This window comes from Bison bison, unplaced genomic scaffold (genome assembly GCF_000754665.1).
Source record: "Bison bison bison isolate TAMUID 2011002044 unplaced genomic scaffold, Bison_UMD1.0 scf7180017864304, whole genome shotgun sequence".
NCBI classification, from domain to species: domain Eukaryota; kingdom Metazoa; phylum Chordata; class Mammalia; order Artiodactyla; family Bovidae; genus Bison; species Bison bison.
The window spans coordinates 1255507-1275656 of record NW_011494876.1 but is presented as its reverse complement, the minus strand read 5'-3'; the positions used below and the strand labels follow the sequence as shown (position 1 = coordinate 1275656).

Genomic DNA, 20150 nt, shown 5'->3' with positions numbered 1-20150 from the left:
ATACCAGGAGACATAGTATGGTCACAAAGAATAACTCATATAAATAAAAAATGGAGAATCATGGGACTTCCCTGTTTGTCCACTGGTTAGGAGGTCTTCCCTGTGGCTCAGTTGGTAAAGAGTCTGCCTGCAATGCAGGAGACCCGGGTTCAATCCCTGGGTCGGGAAGATCCCCTGGAGAAGGAAATGACAACCTACTCCAGTATTCTTGTCGTGGGGAATCCCATGGATGGAGGAGCCTGGTGGACTACAGTCCACAGGGTCACCAAGAGCCAGAAACAACTGAGTGACTAATACACACTCTCTAAGACTTCACCTTCCAGTGCAGGGGCCTGGGTTCATCCCGCATGCCCGGGTGTCTGGGAAGATTGTACATGTCCCAGCACAACTAAGCCTGTGCACCACAACGGCTGAGACCATGCAACAAATCACTGAAGCCTGAACAACCTAGAGCCCGTGCTCCAGGACAGGAGACACCACCACAATAAGGAGCCCACAAATCGCAACTAGAGAGCAGGCCCCAGCTCGATGCAATGCAAGAAAGCCCATGCACATCAACGAAGATCCAGCACAACCAAAAATAAATAAATAAATAAACAGAGCATCGCTATTTTAAAAATTAAAAGGAGTCACTATTTTGAATTGAATTCTAAATTCAACTGATTTTTCCTGTCCATTTGCATCATTTAACAATTTGTGAAATAGCCTAGGTATGTCCAAAATCAGTTGTCTCATTAAACATAAATTAACACATATACAGCTAAATAGCTTCTAAACATTCAGTGAATTCTCTTGATAACATTCACAAACAACATTTTATACACAAACCCAATATTTTATTTTGAGTTTGGGCCTTTCTCTGTAATTGAGAAGCTCAATTGAATTTTCCTGATTATTCCAAAGTAGTGAACATCATTCTGGGCTCAGACTCTTTCAGCTCTCCTATTATACTTCCTGTCTCCTGCCCTTGACACAGCTTCCCCATATGCCCTATTACTTTACTACCAAAAATGCTATCCAAAAAAAGGAGAAAAGAATCTCCATGTCTCCATATACCCCTGCACTAGGAGGCTGGCACACAGGAAGGCAAGTTATTTTTGGTTAGCTACATCTAAAAGGTCTTTTTAAAAAGGTCTCTGGGAACACATACAATTTTTAATTGCACATTTCAAAAGTCTCTGGCTCTTAAGAAGGCTTTTTTAAATTGCCTGGAGTCACAGGTCTGCTCACTAACCTCCTCCCCTCTACTGTAGTCCCAAGGCTGGCTGGAAGCATGACAAACTACAGTCTTGTCACCATGGCAAGACCGAGCTGGATTCACCATGTGAAGGCATCTGCCAAAGCACCAGGGAAGGGATGTCAAGCGCAGTCAGGGATTGTACTGAAAGAGTTGCCATGGCAATGACTAGATGGAAAATTGAGAACCATTCAGATAACCCCCGAATTTCCCTTTATGGGATATGCGAATAACAGCTATTCTTGAAGCAGAGGCTACTAGGGAAAGCTTTAAGGAAAACACATATTTCACTTAGGCAAAGACATCAATAACCATCAACTTTTCAGTGAGACACTCTCTGACCCCTTATTAAATACTGCAATATCTCCTCCAGCATTCACAATCCCCCCTACCTGCTTTATTATTGATCTCAGCATTTATCACCATCCTACATGGGATACAGCTTACTCACTGATTGGGAGTTTTTTCTCCCTCTCCCCCATACCCCACTGCAGGAGAGGCACAGCACATGCTCACACGTACAACACTAGAATCAACTCCACAAGGATTCCTGATTGCACGTCCAGAGTGTAAATAAAACATGGCCTGTTTCATTGTGTGTGCTCCAAAAATGTGTGTTGAATGAACGAAATGAGTAAGAACACAAAGAAATGAAATTTAATGTGTCTTTGAGAAGGCTGCAAGAGGTGGCTGGGTGTGTAAGTTTTTCACCCTGATTATAGCAAAGTTAGAAAATGTAAAAATGTGGCAGTTTATCTAAATGAATATTTTAAAAAGCCATTAGCATATTTTGAGTTGAGAATGCTTTCAGCTTAAAAGAGACATGAAGAGGACTTTGAAATTACACACTGACTTTCTGTTTCAACATTTAACTAGGGAGGGAAGATCAGAGGGTTCCACATTTATGCACATTTTATTACGTTTTATGTACAGGTAGGTCATCAGTTACTGTAGCTTTGGAGAAGTGCTTTTCTATATACAAGCAGTGGAATGAGGAGCTCTCTGCTGCAGCCTGGTGGCATATGTAATTTTCTAAGACAGGCTAATCTGCTGACTAGTCACCAGTTGTAAGATCTGGTGAGGTGGAAGGATCACCTGGGTAGCTTTTTTTTATGTATTCATTTCTAGGGCCTGCCCTGGATTCACTGAATCTGGAACTTCCGGGTCTCGGCCCAAAAACATCTACTCATGAACAACCTGTAGCTGCCTGCTTCTCCGCCAAGTTGGCACTATTCTTTGAACTAGTGTGTGAATACCATAGAACAGTGTTGCCCCAGAGTACTTCCTGTGACACAGGAAATGCTCGGTATCTATACTATCCAATACAGCAGCCGCTAGTCAAAAACGAGGCTCTCCTGACCCCTTGAAATGTGGCCAGTGGAAACAAGAAACTAACTTTTTTATTTTTTAAAACTGGAATTAACTTGAATTTAAACGGTAACATGTACCCAGTAGCATCCAAACTGAATGGCATATATTAAGACGATGAGGTATCCCACAAAATAAAAAAAAAACAAAAACACAACAAAAAGGTTTAAGTCAGAAGTTAAACTGTTCCTAAGGACACCCAGGGTTCAAATCTGTGCTCTACTACTTCCTGGCTGTGTGTGAATTACTAAACCTCTCTCTGCCTGAGTGTCGGGTGTATAAGTGGAGATGAGGGTACTAACCTCACTATTTACACGATAGTTGTAAGAAGGAACAGTGACAGATAACATAGCTGAAGTGCTCAAGGAGGTGCCTGATGCATAAAAAGAGGTTATCAATGTAGGTTATTATTTTGTTGATGGTGGTGATGAAATGGGTAGGGTGAAGGGGTAGCTGCAAAATCTCTGAGCATAAAGCTGGAAGCTGGAGAGACTTCCCAAGAGCAAATCTCTTTAAAGTTAACATTTTCTGAGTTTGAGAAGGATACTCTCTTGATCAGAGGAAAGTTCAGTTGAGCAATGAACTCGGCAAAATTAATACCAAACAAATCTAACCCTATTAGCTACACAGCTTCTTCCTGAGAGTACTGTCAGGAACACAGACCAGGATGCTTAACAGGTACATAGGGAACTCAGAGTTGTAACCTATGGTGATAAAGCCCAACTTAATGTTTCTTACAACTGTAGCTTGGAGTCAGAGAGTATGGATTTAAATTGGCTTCTATGGTATTGGTTATACTTTGAAGATTACGATTATGCTTGAAAGACAACAATCAATACAGAGACTATAGAGTAGAAAGTTTTAAGAATAGACTATTTCCCACAGGGAGTTCAGTGAGCCTCTCCCAAACTCCAACCACTAGGGAACCCAAGAAGATTAAAGAAGAAAGGGGAGGGAGGGAAAGAAAGAGAAGAATCTGAAATAAAGTTCCACATACAGATCAATACTGTCTGGACTCTTAACTCAGTTGGTGCACAAAGCATTTGACACTCAGAATCTGAAACTTTAAAGCTCTAATTTATTTAATCTCTAAGACAATCCTTTAAGGAAGCCAGGCTGTTTATCATGGATGTACATACGTTATTTCACACAATAATAAATTTAGCAGAGAGGATGAGATCTAGTTCAGGATATCCTACAGTGGAAAAACAAAACAAAACAAAACACAGTCTCATACCTCCATGGGATTTAAAGTCTGAAGAGGAAACTTGCTAAATAACTGAACTCAAATGAACACTAATTACCAACTGTTAAATTCTATAAATGAGAAGTTTGACATGGGAAGAGTGAATAGGACAGAATCCAACAAAAACCTTAGATGAGCAGAAGTTGGCAAAGCAAAGAGTGGGAGGAAAAGACAGCTGCAAACAGAGAACAGCATATGCAAAGACCCTAATGTGGTCCACAGTTTCAAGGATTCAAGGAATTAACAAGAGGTTCAAGGAACTGAAAAGTTAGTGTAGTTAACTTACCATGAGAGAAAGAAAGAAGACAACATGAAGTTGAAGAAGGAATTTTATACTTTAAAAATACAGAGGAGACCACAATCCTGTTGATATTAATTTATATATCATTATCTTCTATGTTTTGTCTGTATTAAAAACATTACCACCATTAAATGGTATCAAACTATTTTATACAAGTTGATATTAACACTAATCTCATGATAATATCAGCTAAAAGGGAAATAATTTTTCTTATAAAAAAAATGGAGGAATGAAAATTAGGGAAAAGGGGTATCTTCCCTATCTTTTAATATCTAACACATTTATATCTTTAAAAATGTAGAGAGAAGAAAAGACAAATTTTACAGCTTTTTATTGGTTCTGTAACATACTCCCCAACACTATTAAATATGATGTTTATTCTATTTTTTTATCTAAAAGAAAAAAGCTAAAGAAAAAAAATCCCCAAATCTTTTCTATCCTTTAAAAGTAATGAGGCCTGAAAGTAGCAAGATTCTGAGCTTCCAATTTTCTGTAATGAAGCTCAGTAGGGATGCATACTGTTTGTGAATGTAAATAAGTGAGAGCCAATGAAACGTTGGAATACATGCATAAATGCCCAAACTGCAACAAGAACAGAGGTTAGAGTGTAAAACACAGTAATATCAAACCATTTTACATTTACAAGAAAATCTTACTCAAAAGCAAATACATTGACTAGAATCTTAAAACATGCAGTGCTGAATTTTCAATGTATCTTATTTAACACAGTATTAAATGTGTGTGTCTTCTAAATTTAGGGTTCACAACTCAACATGATTTTGCATACCACCATCCCCCCACTCCCAGCAGCATTTGGCAATATCTGGAGACAGCTTTGTTTGTCACATTGGGGGAGGGTTTCTCCTGGCACTGAGTGGGTAGAGGCTGGTAACATTGCTCATTCCCTACCATATATACAGGTCAGCCCCACAACAAAGAACTATCTTGAAACAATCCTTTGGAAAGATCTGGGAATTATCAGATTTCATTTTTTAAAGTTTCTTGAAAAAAATTAAACTTTTGAGTCAAACTAGGATGCAATTATAAAAACACTTTACCCTGAAGTGGAGCTTCTCTGGCTGGCTCCAGATTACTTGGGGGGTGGTTTGGAATAGCAGGAGGCACAAGCGATGAATGATCTTCTGTCCATTCTACAATGAAAACAAGAAACAGTTTACTGTTTTCCTTCCAATCACTGGTCACCTTACTCAGGATTCACCACCTTCCTCATTATAAAACTACCCAAACCAATAAAACCAGAAGAAGAGAGCTTCACTTGAAAAGAAATTGGTATCTGATGCTATTCTATGTAGGGCTTCCCAGGTGGCGCTAGTGGTAAAGAACCCCCCTGCCAATGCAGGAGACATAAGAGATAGATGTGGGTTCGATCCCTGGATCAGGAAGATCCCCTAGAGAAGGGCACTGGCAACCTGCTCCAGCGTTCTTGTGTGAAGAATCCCATGGACAGAGGAGCCTGGCGGGCTACAGCCCATATGGCTGCACAGAGTAGGACACCACTTAGCACACCTACTCTGTGTTAAGGTCCCTCCCTGTGTGTGTGTGCGTTTTTGTCTCTTTCTCCTAAGACCTCTGAGGACAGAACTAAAACCAATAAAAATACAACCAATAAAATCTCCAGTTCTCTCTGGCTGCAGAGTTCAAAGTGAGATCAAGTAAAAAAATATCAGAAAAGATATACAGTAAACTAAAGCAGGCCCAATAAGGCAGAAACTTCTATAATTCATCTGAGACTTGGCTGGGCAGCTGAAGTCTGCTTGGCTGGGGCAGTAAAGGTAGGTTTCAGGAGTTTGGTAAGGTGCTGTCCCTATCATCTCTAAAACCCGAGGGGGACCCATTACAAAAACCCCCGAGTCCTAACTAGTCTAAGTTTACGAACTAAGGGTAGTCTCATTCACTTTGAAGACCAAGAAATAACTCACTGCGAATGAATCTTAAGAATCATTAAGATTCATTTGTAAGTTTATGTACACAGTCAACTGTGTACACATAGTCAATTTTATACTCATTTTTCAATTGTACATTCTCATTCCCCAAATTCATAAAAATATTTTTTAAAATTTTTAAATAGAAAAGAGATTAAGGTAGAAAGGAGAACTTCTCAATAGCTGAGGGCGCGCACGCGCAGGTGCGTATGCGCGCGCACACACACACACACACACAAACACACTCTCTAAAATACAGCCTATGGCCGTGGTTGGCAAACTATGGCTTACAGGCCAAATTGGCCCCCATGCCTATTTCTATCAAGCTTGCAAGTCAAGAACGGCTTTCACACATTTCTAAATGATTCAGAAGAATATTTTGTTGACACATAAATTACATGACACTCAAATTTCAGGGTTCAGTGTTTCAGCCACATACATTTGTTTACAGTCTATAACATATTTCATACCATAAGGGCAGAGATGAGTAGCTGTAATAGATGCTGTATGAATAGAAAAGCCTAAAGTGTTTATTATCTGGTCATTTACAAAAAAGTTTGCCAACTTCCATGCTATGGTCTATATTTATTAAGTTCAATATGATAATAATAGAAGTACTGAATTTTATATTCATATAAAAGGAGCAGTAAACCTAATATTTTTAAAGACTGCAATGAAAAATGAAGAACAATCTAAGCATCTGCTAATACACAGATGGCTAAATGAAGTAAAGAGATTCATAAAAGGAATATTATGCAGTCATTAAAAATCCCAAGGTAAATCTATATTAAGCATCCTTGAAAAGGTGCAAGAGATATATTTAACTGAGAAAAATAGGCCAGAAAACTAATATGTATGTAAATACAGAATGTATTCATATACATAAATTATGACCTGGTGTTTGTTAAAATCTGCATATTGGTATATCCCCAGAAAATTTCTGCACATTGCTTATTGCTGAGAATAGAATGGGAGCCAGCAGGGAGATGCAAATGTTCTCCACTTCTGAACTGTTCATGTTTTTGTGAAGAGCACGAAGTAACTTTTAATTTTTTGAGAGCCCCGAAAATTACCAGCTTTCTCTGATGCCTGCTGCTGCTGCTGCTAAGTCGCTCCAGTAGCGTCCAACTCTGTGTGACCCCAGAGACGGCAGCCCACCAGGCTCCCCTGTCCCCGGGATTCTCCAGGCAAGAACACTGGAGTGGGTTGCCATTTCCTTCCCCAATGCATGAAAGTGAAAAGTCAAAGTGAAGTCGCTCAGTCGTGTCTGACTCCTAGCGACCCCATGGCCTGCAGCCTACCAGGCTCCTCTGTCCATGGGATTTTCCAAGCAAGAGTACTGGAGTGGGGTGCCATTGCCTTCTCCGTCCCTGATGCCTACATGCCTACAATTAAAAGTTAGTTCCATACCCTGCACATCTTCTTAAAGTGCTAGCAGTGGTTTGGATTTAGATACAGGACACGACTGAGCGACTTCACTTTCACTTTTCACTTTCATGCACTGGAGGAGGAAATGGCAACCCACTCCAGCATTCTTGCCTGGAGAATACCAGGGATGGTGGGGCCTGGTGGGCTGCCGTCTATGGGGTCGCACAGAGTTGGACACGACTGAAGTGACTTAGCAGCAGCAGCAGCTGTGCAAAAGCTCCCAGGGACAAGGAATTCTGTCACCATCAGAAATGTTCTCCAATCTAACAACAGCCCCTTTCTAAATCCGAGTGGAGACTGGGTGCTTTTAAACTGGGCCCCCCACTTTAGCTGTCTGGGTTCAGGGTGTGGACTCTAGCAGAGGTTCTGCATCACTCCCCACGCTTCCAGGACATTGAGTTCCTAGCACCACACAGGACATGATCCTCGCGGCCTCTTCTGACCACACGGGGGTGTCAGTGCCCAGGCTTTGCCTGGAGCTTCTGGCCCACAGATAGAGGGAAAGCCAACCTTCTGGCTGCTGTTGCTGTTGCTGTTGTTGTTGTTGCTGCTGCTCCAGCTGCTTCTTCCGTTTGGCTTCTAGAACTGGGTTCTCATATTGTGTCTTCCTGTTGATGTGGCTGGAACAGAAGGCATATTGCACTCAGTTAGGAAACATTTTGTCCCACAAGCAAAATGCCAATCAGGCCAAGTTCCCTTGATTGGACCTAAGCAAAGCAGGTGGTTGAGCATTTTGTGTCAAAAAGCACAGTTAGGAAGATACAATAAAAATAAAAATGAATGGTTTCCACACATTGACTGCTTATCTGTACCAAGTATTGTACAACCAGTTTTACATGTGATTTATTTTAAAAATCTCCAGTAAATGCCAAGATGAAGGTCCTATTTTTATTGTTATTTTGTGGATAAGGAAAATAAGTTTCTGAGCAGTTAAGTAACAGCTGACCTAACAAAACAGAGCTAGTCAGCACTAAGGAGGGTTCAAGCTCAGCACGGTCAGCTCTCAAGTCCCAGGACTGTAAACACCGACTCTCCCAAATGTCCAAAGAATCACGTGACAAAGGACGTTTCTTTAATTCAACAAGAAGTCAGTTACAGAATTATTTTAAAATGGAGCTGAAAGTGGATATGTGGTGTTGTCTGTAACATGTAGTGCCAGAAACTGCGTGTAACTTTCTACAATACAGTTCATGGAACCATAAGCACCCTGCCCCCCAAAGATCAAGTTAAAAGAAGGACTATACCAACATCTGTCAACTATTTTGATCAATAGGCATGGAGTCAGGATTCAAAGTATAAGCCCTAGGCAAAAAGATTCCATACAGATGCAGCTAACCTAAGCAAATGTGATGTGTTCAAAGTGACAAAGACCCAGATACTTCAGATGGCTCCAAAATGAATAAGGGCAGGGAAACATAAAAATACACACACATACATTACAAATATATATATGAATCCAAAGCACTTTTTTTTTTGCCATTCTTATTCATTGTATATATATGTAGGCTCCCCTGTTGGCTCAGCAGTAAAGAATTCGTCTGCCAATGCAGGAGACCTGGGCTTGATCCCTGGGTCAAAAAGATCCCCTGGAGAAGGACATGGCAACCGACACCACTATTCTTGCCTGGGAAATCCCATGGACAGAGGAGCCTGGCAGGTTACAGTCCATGCGGACACAAGAGAGTCAGACACAACTGAGAAACTAAGCAACGATTACGATATATGTATATATACACATATTACATCAACACATATATATACAGGCCTACACATATTTTTTACCTCATCAAAATCATATTTCATAAGAAGTTTAGAAATATTCCTACTCTGTGATATTTAGAACTCAAAATACTGTTTTCAAGCCAGGCTTTATTTTTTAACAGTTTCCCTGGAGGCTCAGCTGCCAAAGAATCCACCTGCAATGCGGGAGACCTGGGTTTGATCCCTGGGTTGGGAAGATCCCCTGGAGAAGGAAACGGCTACCTTCTGGTACTGGAGAATTTAGAAAGTTTAAATGAATAAGTAATCACTGAGAATCTCAGACCTGAGCAGGGCAAAACAGTAGGCCAAGCTGATGCTCTTCCTGAAGATAAACAACTCATATTCATATGGTCTATTGAGTAGTTGCTTTTCGCCTTCATTCAAATAATACCTATTATTAAGTACCTGCCATAGACCAGGACTATGTTTGGCTCTGGCAATACCGTAGTAAACAGAAGACATGTTGCCCTCAGGGATTTTATTATATATCATCATCAGATTTGCTGAATATTTTCTTATTCATTATTTTTTTCATTATAAGATTAATATAATGCTACTATTAGTACTTGTTTTTACCTTATCACAATGGCAAATTCTATTCAGCATAAATGTATATAATTACAGAAGAATGCAAACTAAAATGTGTCTTAATAGGCACTTACTCTACATAGTAGATACCATAGACAGGGTCTTCAATCTTTTCCCAACCAGCAGGCAGTTCTGAAAAATAAAAGAACATTCAGAGCAAGAAGAAGATATTCCTGAAGAGCCTAGAGATTTTCAACAACCAACTTAGGCAAAAAAAAAAAAAAAGAGTCATAAAAATACTGTCTTAAGTCCAAATAAAAATACTGTCTAAAGTTCAATTAAAAAGTGAGCATTATATTATCAGTGTTTTTCCACACAAAGAACAATTCTTTACTGATATTTTGTATAAGCAAAGGAAACTTAATATAATGCAGTCTTAGGTGCCTTCATTCTAAATCAACTATTAAACTAGATTTTAATGAAAATATATTTAAATTTTGCCTTGAATGCCTGGTTCCCATCCTAAATATCTGCAGTGTTCTCATTCTATTGCTAGACTGCCTTACCACACAAGCAAAAATGGATGAAAATAAATGTTCCTTTTCATTTTCAATGCAAGTCCCATTTTTGCTCTCCCTAGAATACATTAAAACTTGCATCTAATTTTCTCCTTGTTCCTAATTAAAATGCTACCAAGTAAATAAAAATGCCCACCTGGAGTTGAGTTCTTGAGTTGTACACACCTATCACTCAACTGGCTACATCTGGACAGGCCCAAATCTTCACCAGGCTGTGCCTATGAAAGCAGAAACATCGGTCCTGCTCTCCCAAAACTCTCCACATAACTGGGTATACTTCATTCCTTTAAATGCTGGTGGTAAAATGGTGCTGGGGAATATGCATGCCTTTCGGAAAACTCCTCTGTGCTCCACTGAACTTCACTTCATAAAGTTTCATATCGAAAGTTGCAACTCCGTTAACGAGGTAACAGAGGGTTCTGTCATAACAAGAGCTTATTTCCAAAAGCCCACTGCACCAGATGACCCTGTGAAAGAGCAGCTACGTGGTATTTTGTGTCACTAAACAATTTTTCAGGCAGAGCTGCAATTCTCAACTTAATTTCAAAGCCACTCTGCTCTGTGTGTAGTTGAGGCAAGGTGGTATAGAACACTGTACTCCAAAGCGAACCTTTATTCCTAGAAGGACACGTTAGGACTGACTTGAACTGAACATTACACTTGATTGAAAAACAAGACTTTAAAAAACAATCCATGATTTTGTGGTCACCATTTGAAAATAGTGACCATTTCATCAGGGCTTAGGTTTTCCATAAGACACAAACAGTTCTACACTAAAATGGAGTCGTGCATGCACACACACACATGTGCAGACACAGATACACAGACACATACACACACACACACACAGGCTAATTACTCAAAGTTTACATTTTGCTCAGATTTGGCTGCACATCAAGAGACATTAATTTTATGGGTTTTGCTCCACATGTTATTTGTTTGCAAACAGAGACATGTTTTCCCCTCCCCCTTTCTTCACAGGCGTGGGGAACACTTAGCAGGTTCTAAAGAAGTCTGAATACTGGGAGACACAGCTACTAAAATGCAAGGCAGGTCCAATGTGCAGATGTTGACACAACTTGGCTTTTTTATACGCAGTGTCTTGTGAAGTGATGCGAATCAAATGCCTGGGAAGTGGTTTCCCCTTACAATGCTGGAAATTACCATTTAAATGAAAATGAACCAGGAAAAATATTTCCAAAGAGCTGGGAAATCTGAAGATTAGAAAAATGCAAATTGGTGCCCAGGCATATGTTTGTGCTGGCACAGGGCAGAAGAGTGAGTGGGTATTAGGGGACTGACTGCACCTTGTTTAATGAATCAAACTTCTTTTCAAATTCGGCAGCCTTAATGTATGACCTAGGGACTTCCCTGGCAGTCCAGTGGTTGAGACTTTGTCTCCCAGTGCAGAGGGCCCGAGTTCTATCCCTGGTGGTTGGGGAGCTAAGAGCCCATAAGACTCTGAGCCAAAAAACCAAAACATAAAAAAGAGAAGCAACATTGTAACAAATTCAACAAAGACTCTTTTTTTAAAAATGGTCCACATTTGGGGAAAGAAAAAAAAAAACTTAAAAAGATATATATGGCCTGATCATCTTTGGCTAACATAGGGAAAAAATTAAGAATTTGATCCATTCCATTACTTGTCAAACATTTGTTGAGTGCCTACTCAAACATTTGTTGAGTGCCTGAGGGTGTGCTAGACACCAAGGACACAGAGATAATTACAAGGGCACCGTTTGGGCAGACAATTCAGATATGGCACAGGGAGTGCTCTAATGGAGGTCCAAGAGGGCTTCAAGAAGAGAAGCCACCCTTGACTTAGCCGTGTCACCTACTCGACAACTTACATACTAGGGTTGAGACACAACGTTGGCCAACTGGTACTTGGACATTTGCTCTTCTGGGACAGATTAACAAACTCCAAAAATGGTCCAGCTTTTCAAGATAAAGCTCATTTAACACTGAAAAGATAGATCTCTCACTTCCAATGTGGTGATTAACTTAATAATAGGAATTCATTTCTGAAAGCTTAAAATAGAAATTGGTCATCGATTTAAAACAGGATGCTTGTCTTGCAGTGTGCCATTTGGGTCTAAAAAGTTTAAAATGGGAGAAAATACTGAAGCCTAAAAAATGATGACATTAAAATTTTTTTCTTACTCTAAAGTTACTTAAGAGAGCCACGCCCTCGTGTCTAACAACTGTCAGACCTCAGACCAGTCTGGACAAGATATCACTGAGACTGAAGGTGGCGAAGATCCTTTTGGGGTTGTCCAGATCTAAGGTATGAACCTTAGCCATACTCTTTTCTATCTGCCTCATGTTCAGCTACTTACTAACATCTTGAAACCACACCTTTCCCCTAGATTTACCTCGAAGGTCAAATGTAGATTAAATAAGGTTTGAAAACCTTTTACATAGCACCTGGCACCTAAGCTTAGCTAATGGCAATTGTAAGAAAGGCCAAAAGGAGCAGGACAGATCCACGTGGCCTGTTAGCTTGCTGTTCCTACCACTAAAAAATTCACGCTGTACTAATCATCACCATGGAAGCGAATATGGAGCAGACAAATGTTCCCAGAGTTTTGTCAACACACAGATTAACAGTCATGTTCACAAACAGAGATAAATTTCTAAACTGTGATTCAGTGTTGGCTGAGAGGGGACCTCACTTCTCTGTCTCTGCCTCCTAATTGGCTGCAGCACATGAATACTCTGTAATTCAAAAAGAAGCCTGTCCAAGTGCTTTTTGATTCTGGGGAGTTTACTACAGAAGATGTGATAAATTCTACAAACCCAAAGTGCATAATGGAGCTACCGATTCAGCACAAACAACAGAGCTCAGAAATGACAACTCTGTAAGCAAATGATCTGGGTCCAATACTCAAGCCCACAACCCCTACTTCTCAGAGGCAGATTATAGAGAGGGTGTCCTTGTCACATCTAGAATCATATTTTCCAATGAAAACCTTGACAGTTGCTATTGTCTGAAATTAGGATCCTCTTATTAAGAAAATGGGCAGTGAGCTTGTCAAAAGAACCTGAAGTGAATGCAAGGAAAAAGTGTGTGTGTGTTATACAGAGGACACAGACAGACAAAAACCAGGGAGTCCTATCTCTACCCACAAGGACACATTTGGGCCAACTCTGTAGTATACATGTTGCTCTCCTGTCCCATATTAGACACAAAAAGTATCACAAGGAAGAAGAAAAATGTCCAACAGGGAAGAACTGGTTAATAAATCAGAAAATTGGCAAAAACAATATGTGATCACAGGGACAAATACATAGTAAGATACAATATCATTAAGTTTTCTCTTAAGCCCCATAGGAGCTCATCTTTACAGGTTAGGAACAGGAAGCTAAGAGAAGGTGAATGACTTCCCCAAGGTGACAGAGTCAGTAGGTGGGAGAGCCCAGAAATGAAGCCAGGCAATGTGCCTTGACCCCTGAGACAGCTTCTGCTTTACCAAACCATCTCCCAGAACTGTGGCTCTGAACATGAAAAGGGATACTATGCAGCCAGTAACACTTACTTTGCAGTCTTTAACAGCACAGGAATGTTTCCACAATGTTACAGGTATACCAAAAAAGAGGACAATTGATTTTTCCCTAAAAATTTCAACATTCAAGCTTCCAAGAAGCAAATAGGCTGTGCCCCTGTGCACAGTGGAATTCTCTCACCAGCCAGCTACACATGGTGGTGGGCGCTCACACACATCAGTCAGGCAGCCAGGGGCTACAGTCCATGGAGTTGCAGAGAGTCAGACACGACTGAGCACACACACAGAGTAGTTTAAACTGGTTCCACGAAGGACTGAGGCGCTCATTTTTCATCTGGAAAACCTAGTTCTGTCTTTTTCAACAATAATTAATATCACTAGATTAATATACTTTTTAATTTACAAAATGAGTTTCAAATTGTTCTATTACACAGGCTGAATCTCAAATCATTCCTACCACAATGACAACTTACTGTATGTCTTTAAAAATATATCTTTCAACAGTTATTGACCACTGTTGACATATCCACCAAAAACAACAGGATACGTTCCAAACATTAACAAAGATAGAGCAAAATTCTATTATATCCTGAGCCAACCATGATAAATCATCTTTATTTAGATAATAAAACATCAAACTGAACAAAACCCAATAATCTGTATTAAATATTTATATTATCAGTTTTTAAGGCAAACTTAAAAATGCTAGCCTGATTGAATAATCTCAGGACAGTTCTATTCATACTGATGTTAAATAATCTTGTTTTAAAAATATATTATTGTCAATTTTCAATCAGCCAAGGCTTTCAAGTGCAATTTAGCCAAAACTTGTGCTTTCCCATCTATCGTTTCATACATGCATCAGATGGAAAGCAAACTAATTTTTATACCGTTCAAAGATGAACATTAAACGTTTAACTTACCAGGGAACATAATTCAATATGTTCCAACAGCAAAGATAAAAGAGTTTGGCATGATCAACTAATGTAAATTATTCCCAAACTGCAAGAACTCAGAGTTGTCAGACTTGATTTCTACTGACATACACATTCGAAGGACAATAACACAGAAACCAGCATCTGGTTTTCAAGCCATTCACTACAGTTACAAACTCAACAAGTAGCCTGTGACTAACAATATTACACTAGGACTTAGCAACCATTCAGTTTATCAGTGGAACTGTTGTACTGCTGTTACTCTCCCTAAGATCTTTCAATTAGTCTGGTAGATTTTTGTTTGTTTTGCTTTTCTATATTCCCCATGGAGAAAACCACTCATACCAAATAAATAATTGAGACTGAGATAGACTATAGGAGAGTTCAGGGGACATGGCAAGCATCTATCCCTCGGTTTTTTCTTAATCCTTAATTTACGAGAGTACTGATCTGCTAACTCTCATTCTAGCCCCAATTCCCTCAGACATTTTCTTTGTAGACACAATTTATTACAACTCTGTATGATGTCTGCAGTCAGACACATGAGTTGTATACGACTGACCTTTTGTGGCTAAGCCGGAATGAAAATCGTAATTGAAGAAGTTCAAATTAAAGAAACAGAGGGATTAAGCAAGTCACTGGAAACCAAAGCACCAGAGCAAGTCATGCAGGCTGGGAGGGTTTACCTAGTTCACTGTCCAGCTCCTCCGTATGGATCCCTTCTTCTCCAAAGGAATAGCAGGAATGAGACAGAAAAGAGAGAAAGAAAAATTCAGACACCAGCACCAAGGAAAGAAACTCCCTTCAAGAAAAACAGCAAACACATCACTTTATTTTGTCCTTACCTGCATTGTGGCTATTTCACTGGCTTGGCTACTCAACTCAAGACCTCAGTGTAAATCACAAAACGGGAAGAGCTGATATTGGCAACATAATTACATGGCTCATTTCCTTGCAAGTCAAAATAAGGTTTGATTGGTTGTAAAAGATGACAAACACCTTTGCGGTTTTTGGTGTTCTTACGTGGGAAGTCACTTATTACAGACCTTATTTCGAGCAAACAAAGCTGCTAGACCTTTCAATATTAGTCCTTTTAATCCTTCTATGATCCTCTAATCTGTGAGGCAATTATACTCACAATTAAAAAATTACTTAACCTATAAGTAATACTACTGCCTGAAAAACGGAAGGTGAGGTCAAACTGAGAACAAAGATTCTAAGATAAGCTATACTTTTATCTTTCAAAAGCAGTTAGAAAAATGAACTATGTCAGGATGATATACATTGGGGGGTGAGGCTTGAAGGCTGCCCTGAAAGGACGATTGGGAAGCAGAGTTTACTTTGTGTAAGATTTCTAAGTCAAGCAGCTCAGAAATATTAGAATGAAAATGTTCTCTGCAATTTCAATAAGCAAAACAAGTCAAGATCCTTTTCACTCCTGACCACCTCTTGCTGTCAGTAAAACATTTTGTGATAACTGCAAAGAGAATATAGGACACCATACAACAAGTCACTTCATACACAGTTATGGTTGTCCCCTCCACCATGAGCTAAACAAGCACGGGATCAAGGCAGCTTTCACTACTGCAGCGCTCAGTGCCCACTGGAGCCCTGGATATATAACAGGCACCAAATATTTCTCAAATGGATGAATAAACAAACAAACAAATGAATCGATTATTGACTTTAGTCACCAACTGCCAACAATAAGGTAATAAGGTGGACACTGGCACTGTTCCCTAAGAAGGGAATCTTAGTTACATAAAATCTTTCATGAAAATCCTCGTTAGGATATTATTTAAAATATCTTTTGGGGCACTCATTCATTCCCTTAAAAATTCTTTAACTAGATTTACTATGTGCAAGTCCCTGAGCCGTCATCTGAACGTTATGTAAAATTTAAGGAAAAGACTTAGAGTGAAAAATGGCTAGAATTCAAGCTCGGCTAGAGTGGGGCTTCTCGTTTATTGTGTTCAATGATGCAACTGACATTCCCAGAATGCACATGACATACAAAAAGCATTCAACAATTATTCGTGGAATGTAAGAGCATTCTAAGAAGGGAGAACTGCACATCTAACTATCACAGAGCAGGAACTCAATACGGACTGGGGGTGATGGACAGAATGTGCGATGGAACTAGAGTCAGACAAGCTTAGAGGCTGAACCACAGAGAACTTGGAAAGACAAGCTTTGAACCTGGCATTCACTGAACAGACCAGAGAGCTACAGCATTAAACAGGGCTTGAGTCAGTGGTGATAACACAAACACATTTTAACAGACTGCTCTGAATACAGTGCAAGAAGGAGAGTGGGCAAGAGTGTGGGTCGAAGATCGGCATGACCTTGACTAGGATGGTATACATGGTGAGGAAAATGGAGAATGAATTCCAGAGACGCCAGGGAGGCAAGGTGAACTCAGCTGGTAGTACTGACAGGGAATACTTTTAGAAGACCACATTTGGGTTGATGGGCATCATTAGTTGGGTTTTAATCAAAATGAATGTAAACTCTCTTTAGGACAAAAAGCATTATTAAATATTACAATACTGGCCCGGAGCTCACAAGCAAGGGAGAAATCTAATGGAACTACTAAAACACAGAAATCACAACAAGGGTTATACACTGAATATCAAAATCCCAAATTAGTTTCTGCTTTTGTGAGACAGGAAAAAGATAACAGAACATTTTTTATATAATGTTATACTGTTACATTCAACATGCATATGACCTCTAGAGAGCAGAAAGAAACACAGCAACAGTATTGCAAAAGAACAATGTGATTCTTGTGACCTGATATAAACAACACAAGACGGTTTTGTGGTAATTGGCAGGAGAAAAGGCAGATGTGGGAATGGATACTTGCCACTGTGGTAGACTCTGCCTGTATATACTAAAACCATTTGTGGTTTTACAGGCACACGGACATACATATAATTTCTACCAGAAAAAGAACATATGAATTCTAACGGTGAAGCGACCATCACTAAGTGAACTGCACTGGATATGAATACATACTTGCTCCAAAGGGAATAATGTTCACACCAGTGACATGAACTCTAAGAATTAAAAATTATTAGAATGGCTAAAAAGAAAATTCAGTAATTGTATCAAAATTGTATCATTTTTCTCAGTAAAAGCTATTGGAATCTTCTATTATCTATCAAATTATACTAACAGGCATTTTCATACATTCCCAGTATAATTATAATGGATAGTGAAACTGAAGATCTGATGGTAATAAGAGGGCCTAAAACAGTTTCAAAATCTCAGGCATCAAATGAAGATTACATTCTGTTCCAAGAAGTTTTATGGTTGGATGTATTTTATGTTCTTATCTTTGAAAACTGGTCACTTCTGTATCACATGTTTAAGAGAATATGTGAATGATCATGATAGCCCATTATCCTTAAGCATGCGAAATAATGCATTTGCCCATGCCTGTTCCTTTTCTTCTTTACGACTAAGCAATCAGAATAAAATGGGTCTCTCAGTTATGCCTCCTCAGTCAGAAGGATTTGTATTTCCACTTGAAGTTACTCAGATAAACATGAACACACAATTCTATGTTCATTTCATGCAATCTTACAATCCACATATATCCTGTAGTTTAAAGCTTTCACAGGATCATACTTTACTGGCTTATATTTTCAAACAAATATAAAGTTTATACAGGCAATAATTCTGCCCCATAGAATAATAAAGTTTCACTAACTTACAGTAAAATGTATATTCAATAATTATACTACTAATTCAAATGCCAGGAATAAATAATGAGTAGTAAATCACGCCATTTCCCTTTTAATTTGTCCGTGTCAAAGAGCAATTTTGGTAAAACAGGACAAATCAAAAGGGAACACACTTGTTCAACCTTAATTTCTTCTTCACTTTTGCAAAAGTAACTAGAAATTCCAAAGCCTTGAATTAGACTTTATTGACAGCTGAACCTTTTTTCTTTAAATTAACAGGAAGAGTGGGGCTAAGGGTAACACCTCAGCCTCTTTTGTGGAAGAATGTACTTTCTCATATTTAAGATACACTCTAAGCCACACAGAGATTCCCAAACATAATAAGATCTGCTTTCTTAATGCTAAACCTGGAGAAACACTCAAATTATGAAGCATGAACACTTCAAGAAAAGTTTCTAATATTTTTTTCTCTAATACTGTCACAATATATGATTACAGTTCAGTAGGTAAGTGACCAAGCATTTTTGGGTTCTAAATTCGTAGAGACTTTCTAGAGTTTTCTCCAAGTTCCTGAAGGGCTTCGGTTGCATCCACATCTGAATCCTTCCTGGCTGTGCTGCAGCTCTGTCTCTAAGAGAGAGCTGAGTACGTCTTTATGTTTAAACAAACTGTTCTTCTAAAACAATTGTAGAGATTTCTCTCCTGCTTTTGAAAACCATAATGCACTTACTAGAAACTGGATTACCTTTCAAAAACTCTTTGTTAGAAACCTGGCTGACCTTGCTACAACTCTGCACTTCCACTGCAAGGGGCACAGGTTCAATCTGGTTGGTGAACTAAGATCCCACATGCCATACAGTACAGGAAAAGGATAAAAAATAAAATAAAATTTGCATGTGTGAACAACCCCACTTAAACCCAGACTTTCTTAGCCCCTTACCATCATCTTCACACTCCTCCAGAGGCTTCTGCTGCTTGTTCAGGCACCGAGGGTCTAACCAAGATGTTGTTTTTGTATTGTGGCTGAAATTCAGAAACAAGAAATACGTTTGAAAGGGTGGGGGGGGCGTGGAATGTAAAAACTCAATGACAAAAGATTTAAACAGTCTTGAATATTTACTCTTCACTAAAGCAAAGATACTGTCAACAGTCAACTGAGGGCAAAAGAGAGCCCTGGAATAAGAAGCTTGGAGAGGCTGGACATGAAACCCTACTTCCTTCAGGAGGGTCGAGCCCAACCAGAGAAGTGTTTCAATAGACACCGTTTTCCTTCGATCAAGAGACAGATGATAGGCAAATGACTGGGCTGATTGACCTGAAGTAGATTTGGGACAAAATTCTGCTTGAGCAACCAGTCCATTCTATGCAAACTAAACAAGAGGATCAAAGAGCTACAAGTCCAACAGTTCAAGCTGCAAACCAAAAATGAAACACAGAAAAAAAATTTTTTTTCCGCAAGTGTAGGTATGAAGTCTTAAGTTTCAGTTCAGTTTAGTTTAGTTCAGTTGCTCAGTCGTGTCCGACTCCTTGCGACCCCATGAATCGCAGCATGCTAGGCCTCCCTGTCCATCACCAACTCCCGGAGTTCACTCAGACTCACGTCCATCGAGTCAGTGATGCCATCCAGCCA

The 20150-nt window shown here is 39.4% G+C and overlaps 1 protein-coding gene across 10 annotated transcripts in view; it reads right to left on the bottom strand.

Annotated features, from left to right (window-relative positions):
- Positions 1-20150, bottom strand: part of MAGI1 (membrane associated guanylate kinase, WW and PDZ domain containing 1) — a 647256-nt gene that overhangs the window by 83944 nt on the left and 543162 nt on the right. For 4 of the 10 annotated variants that reach the window (XM_010851514.1, XM_010851515.1, XM_010851520.1 and 1 more), the window contains exons 6-10: positions 19461-19543; positions 15518-15556; positions 9947-10004; positions 8034-8143; positions 5211-5303 (exon numbers count right to left, since the gene is read on the bottom strand). In XM_010851514.1, the coding sequence (XP_010849816.1) occupies positions 5211-5303; positions 8034-8143; positions 9947-10004; positions 15518-15556; positions 19461-19543 (383 nt within the window). The remainder of the gene's footprint in view (positions 1-5210; positions 5304-8033; positions 8144-9946; positions 10005-15517; positions 15557-19460; positions 19544-20150) is intronic. The other 6 variants (XM_010851516.1, XM_010851522.1, XM_010851523.1 and 3 more) reach the window with 2 other exon arrangements.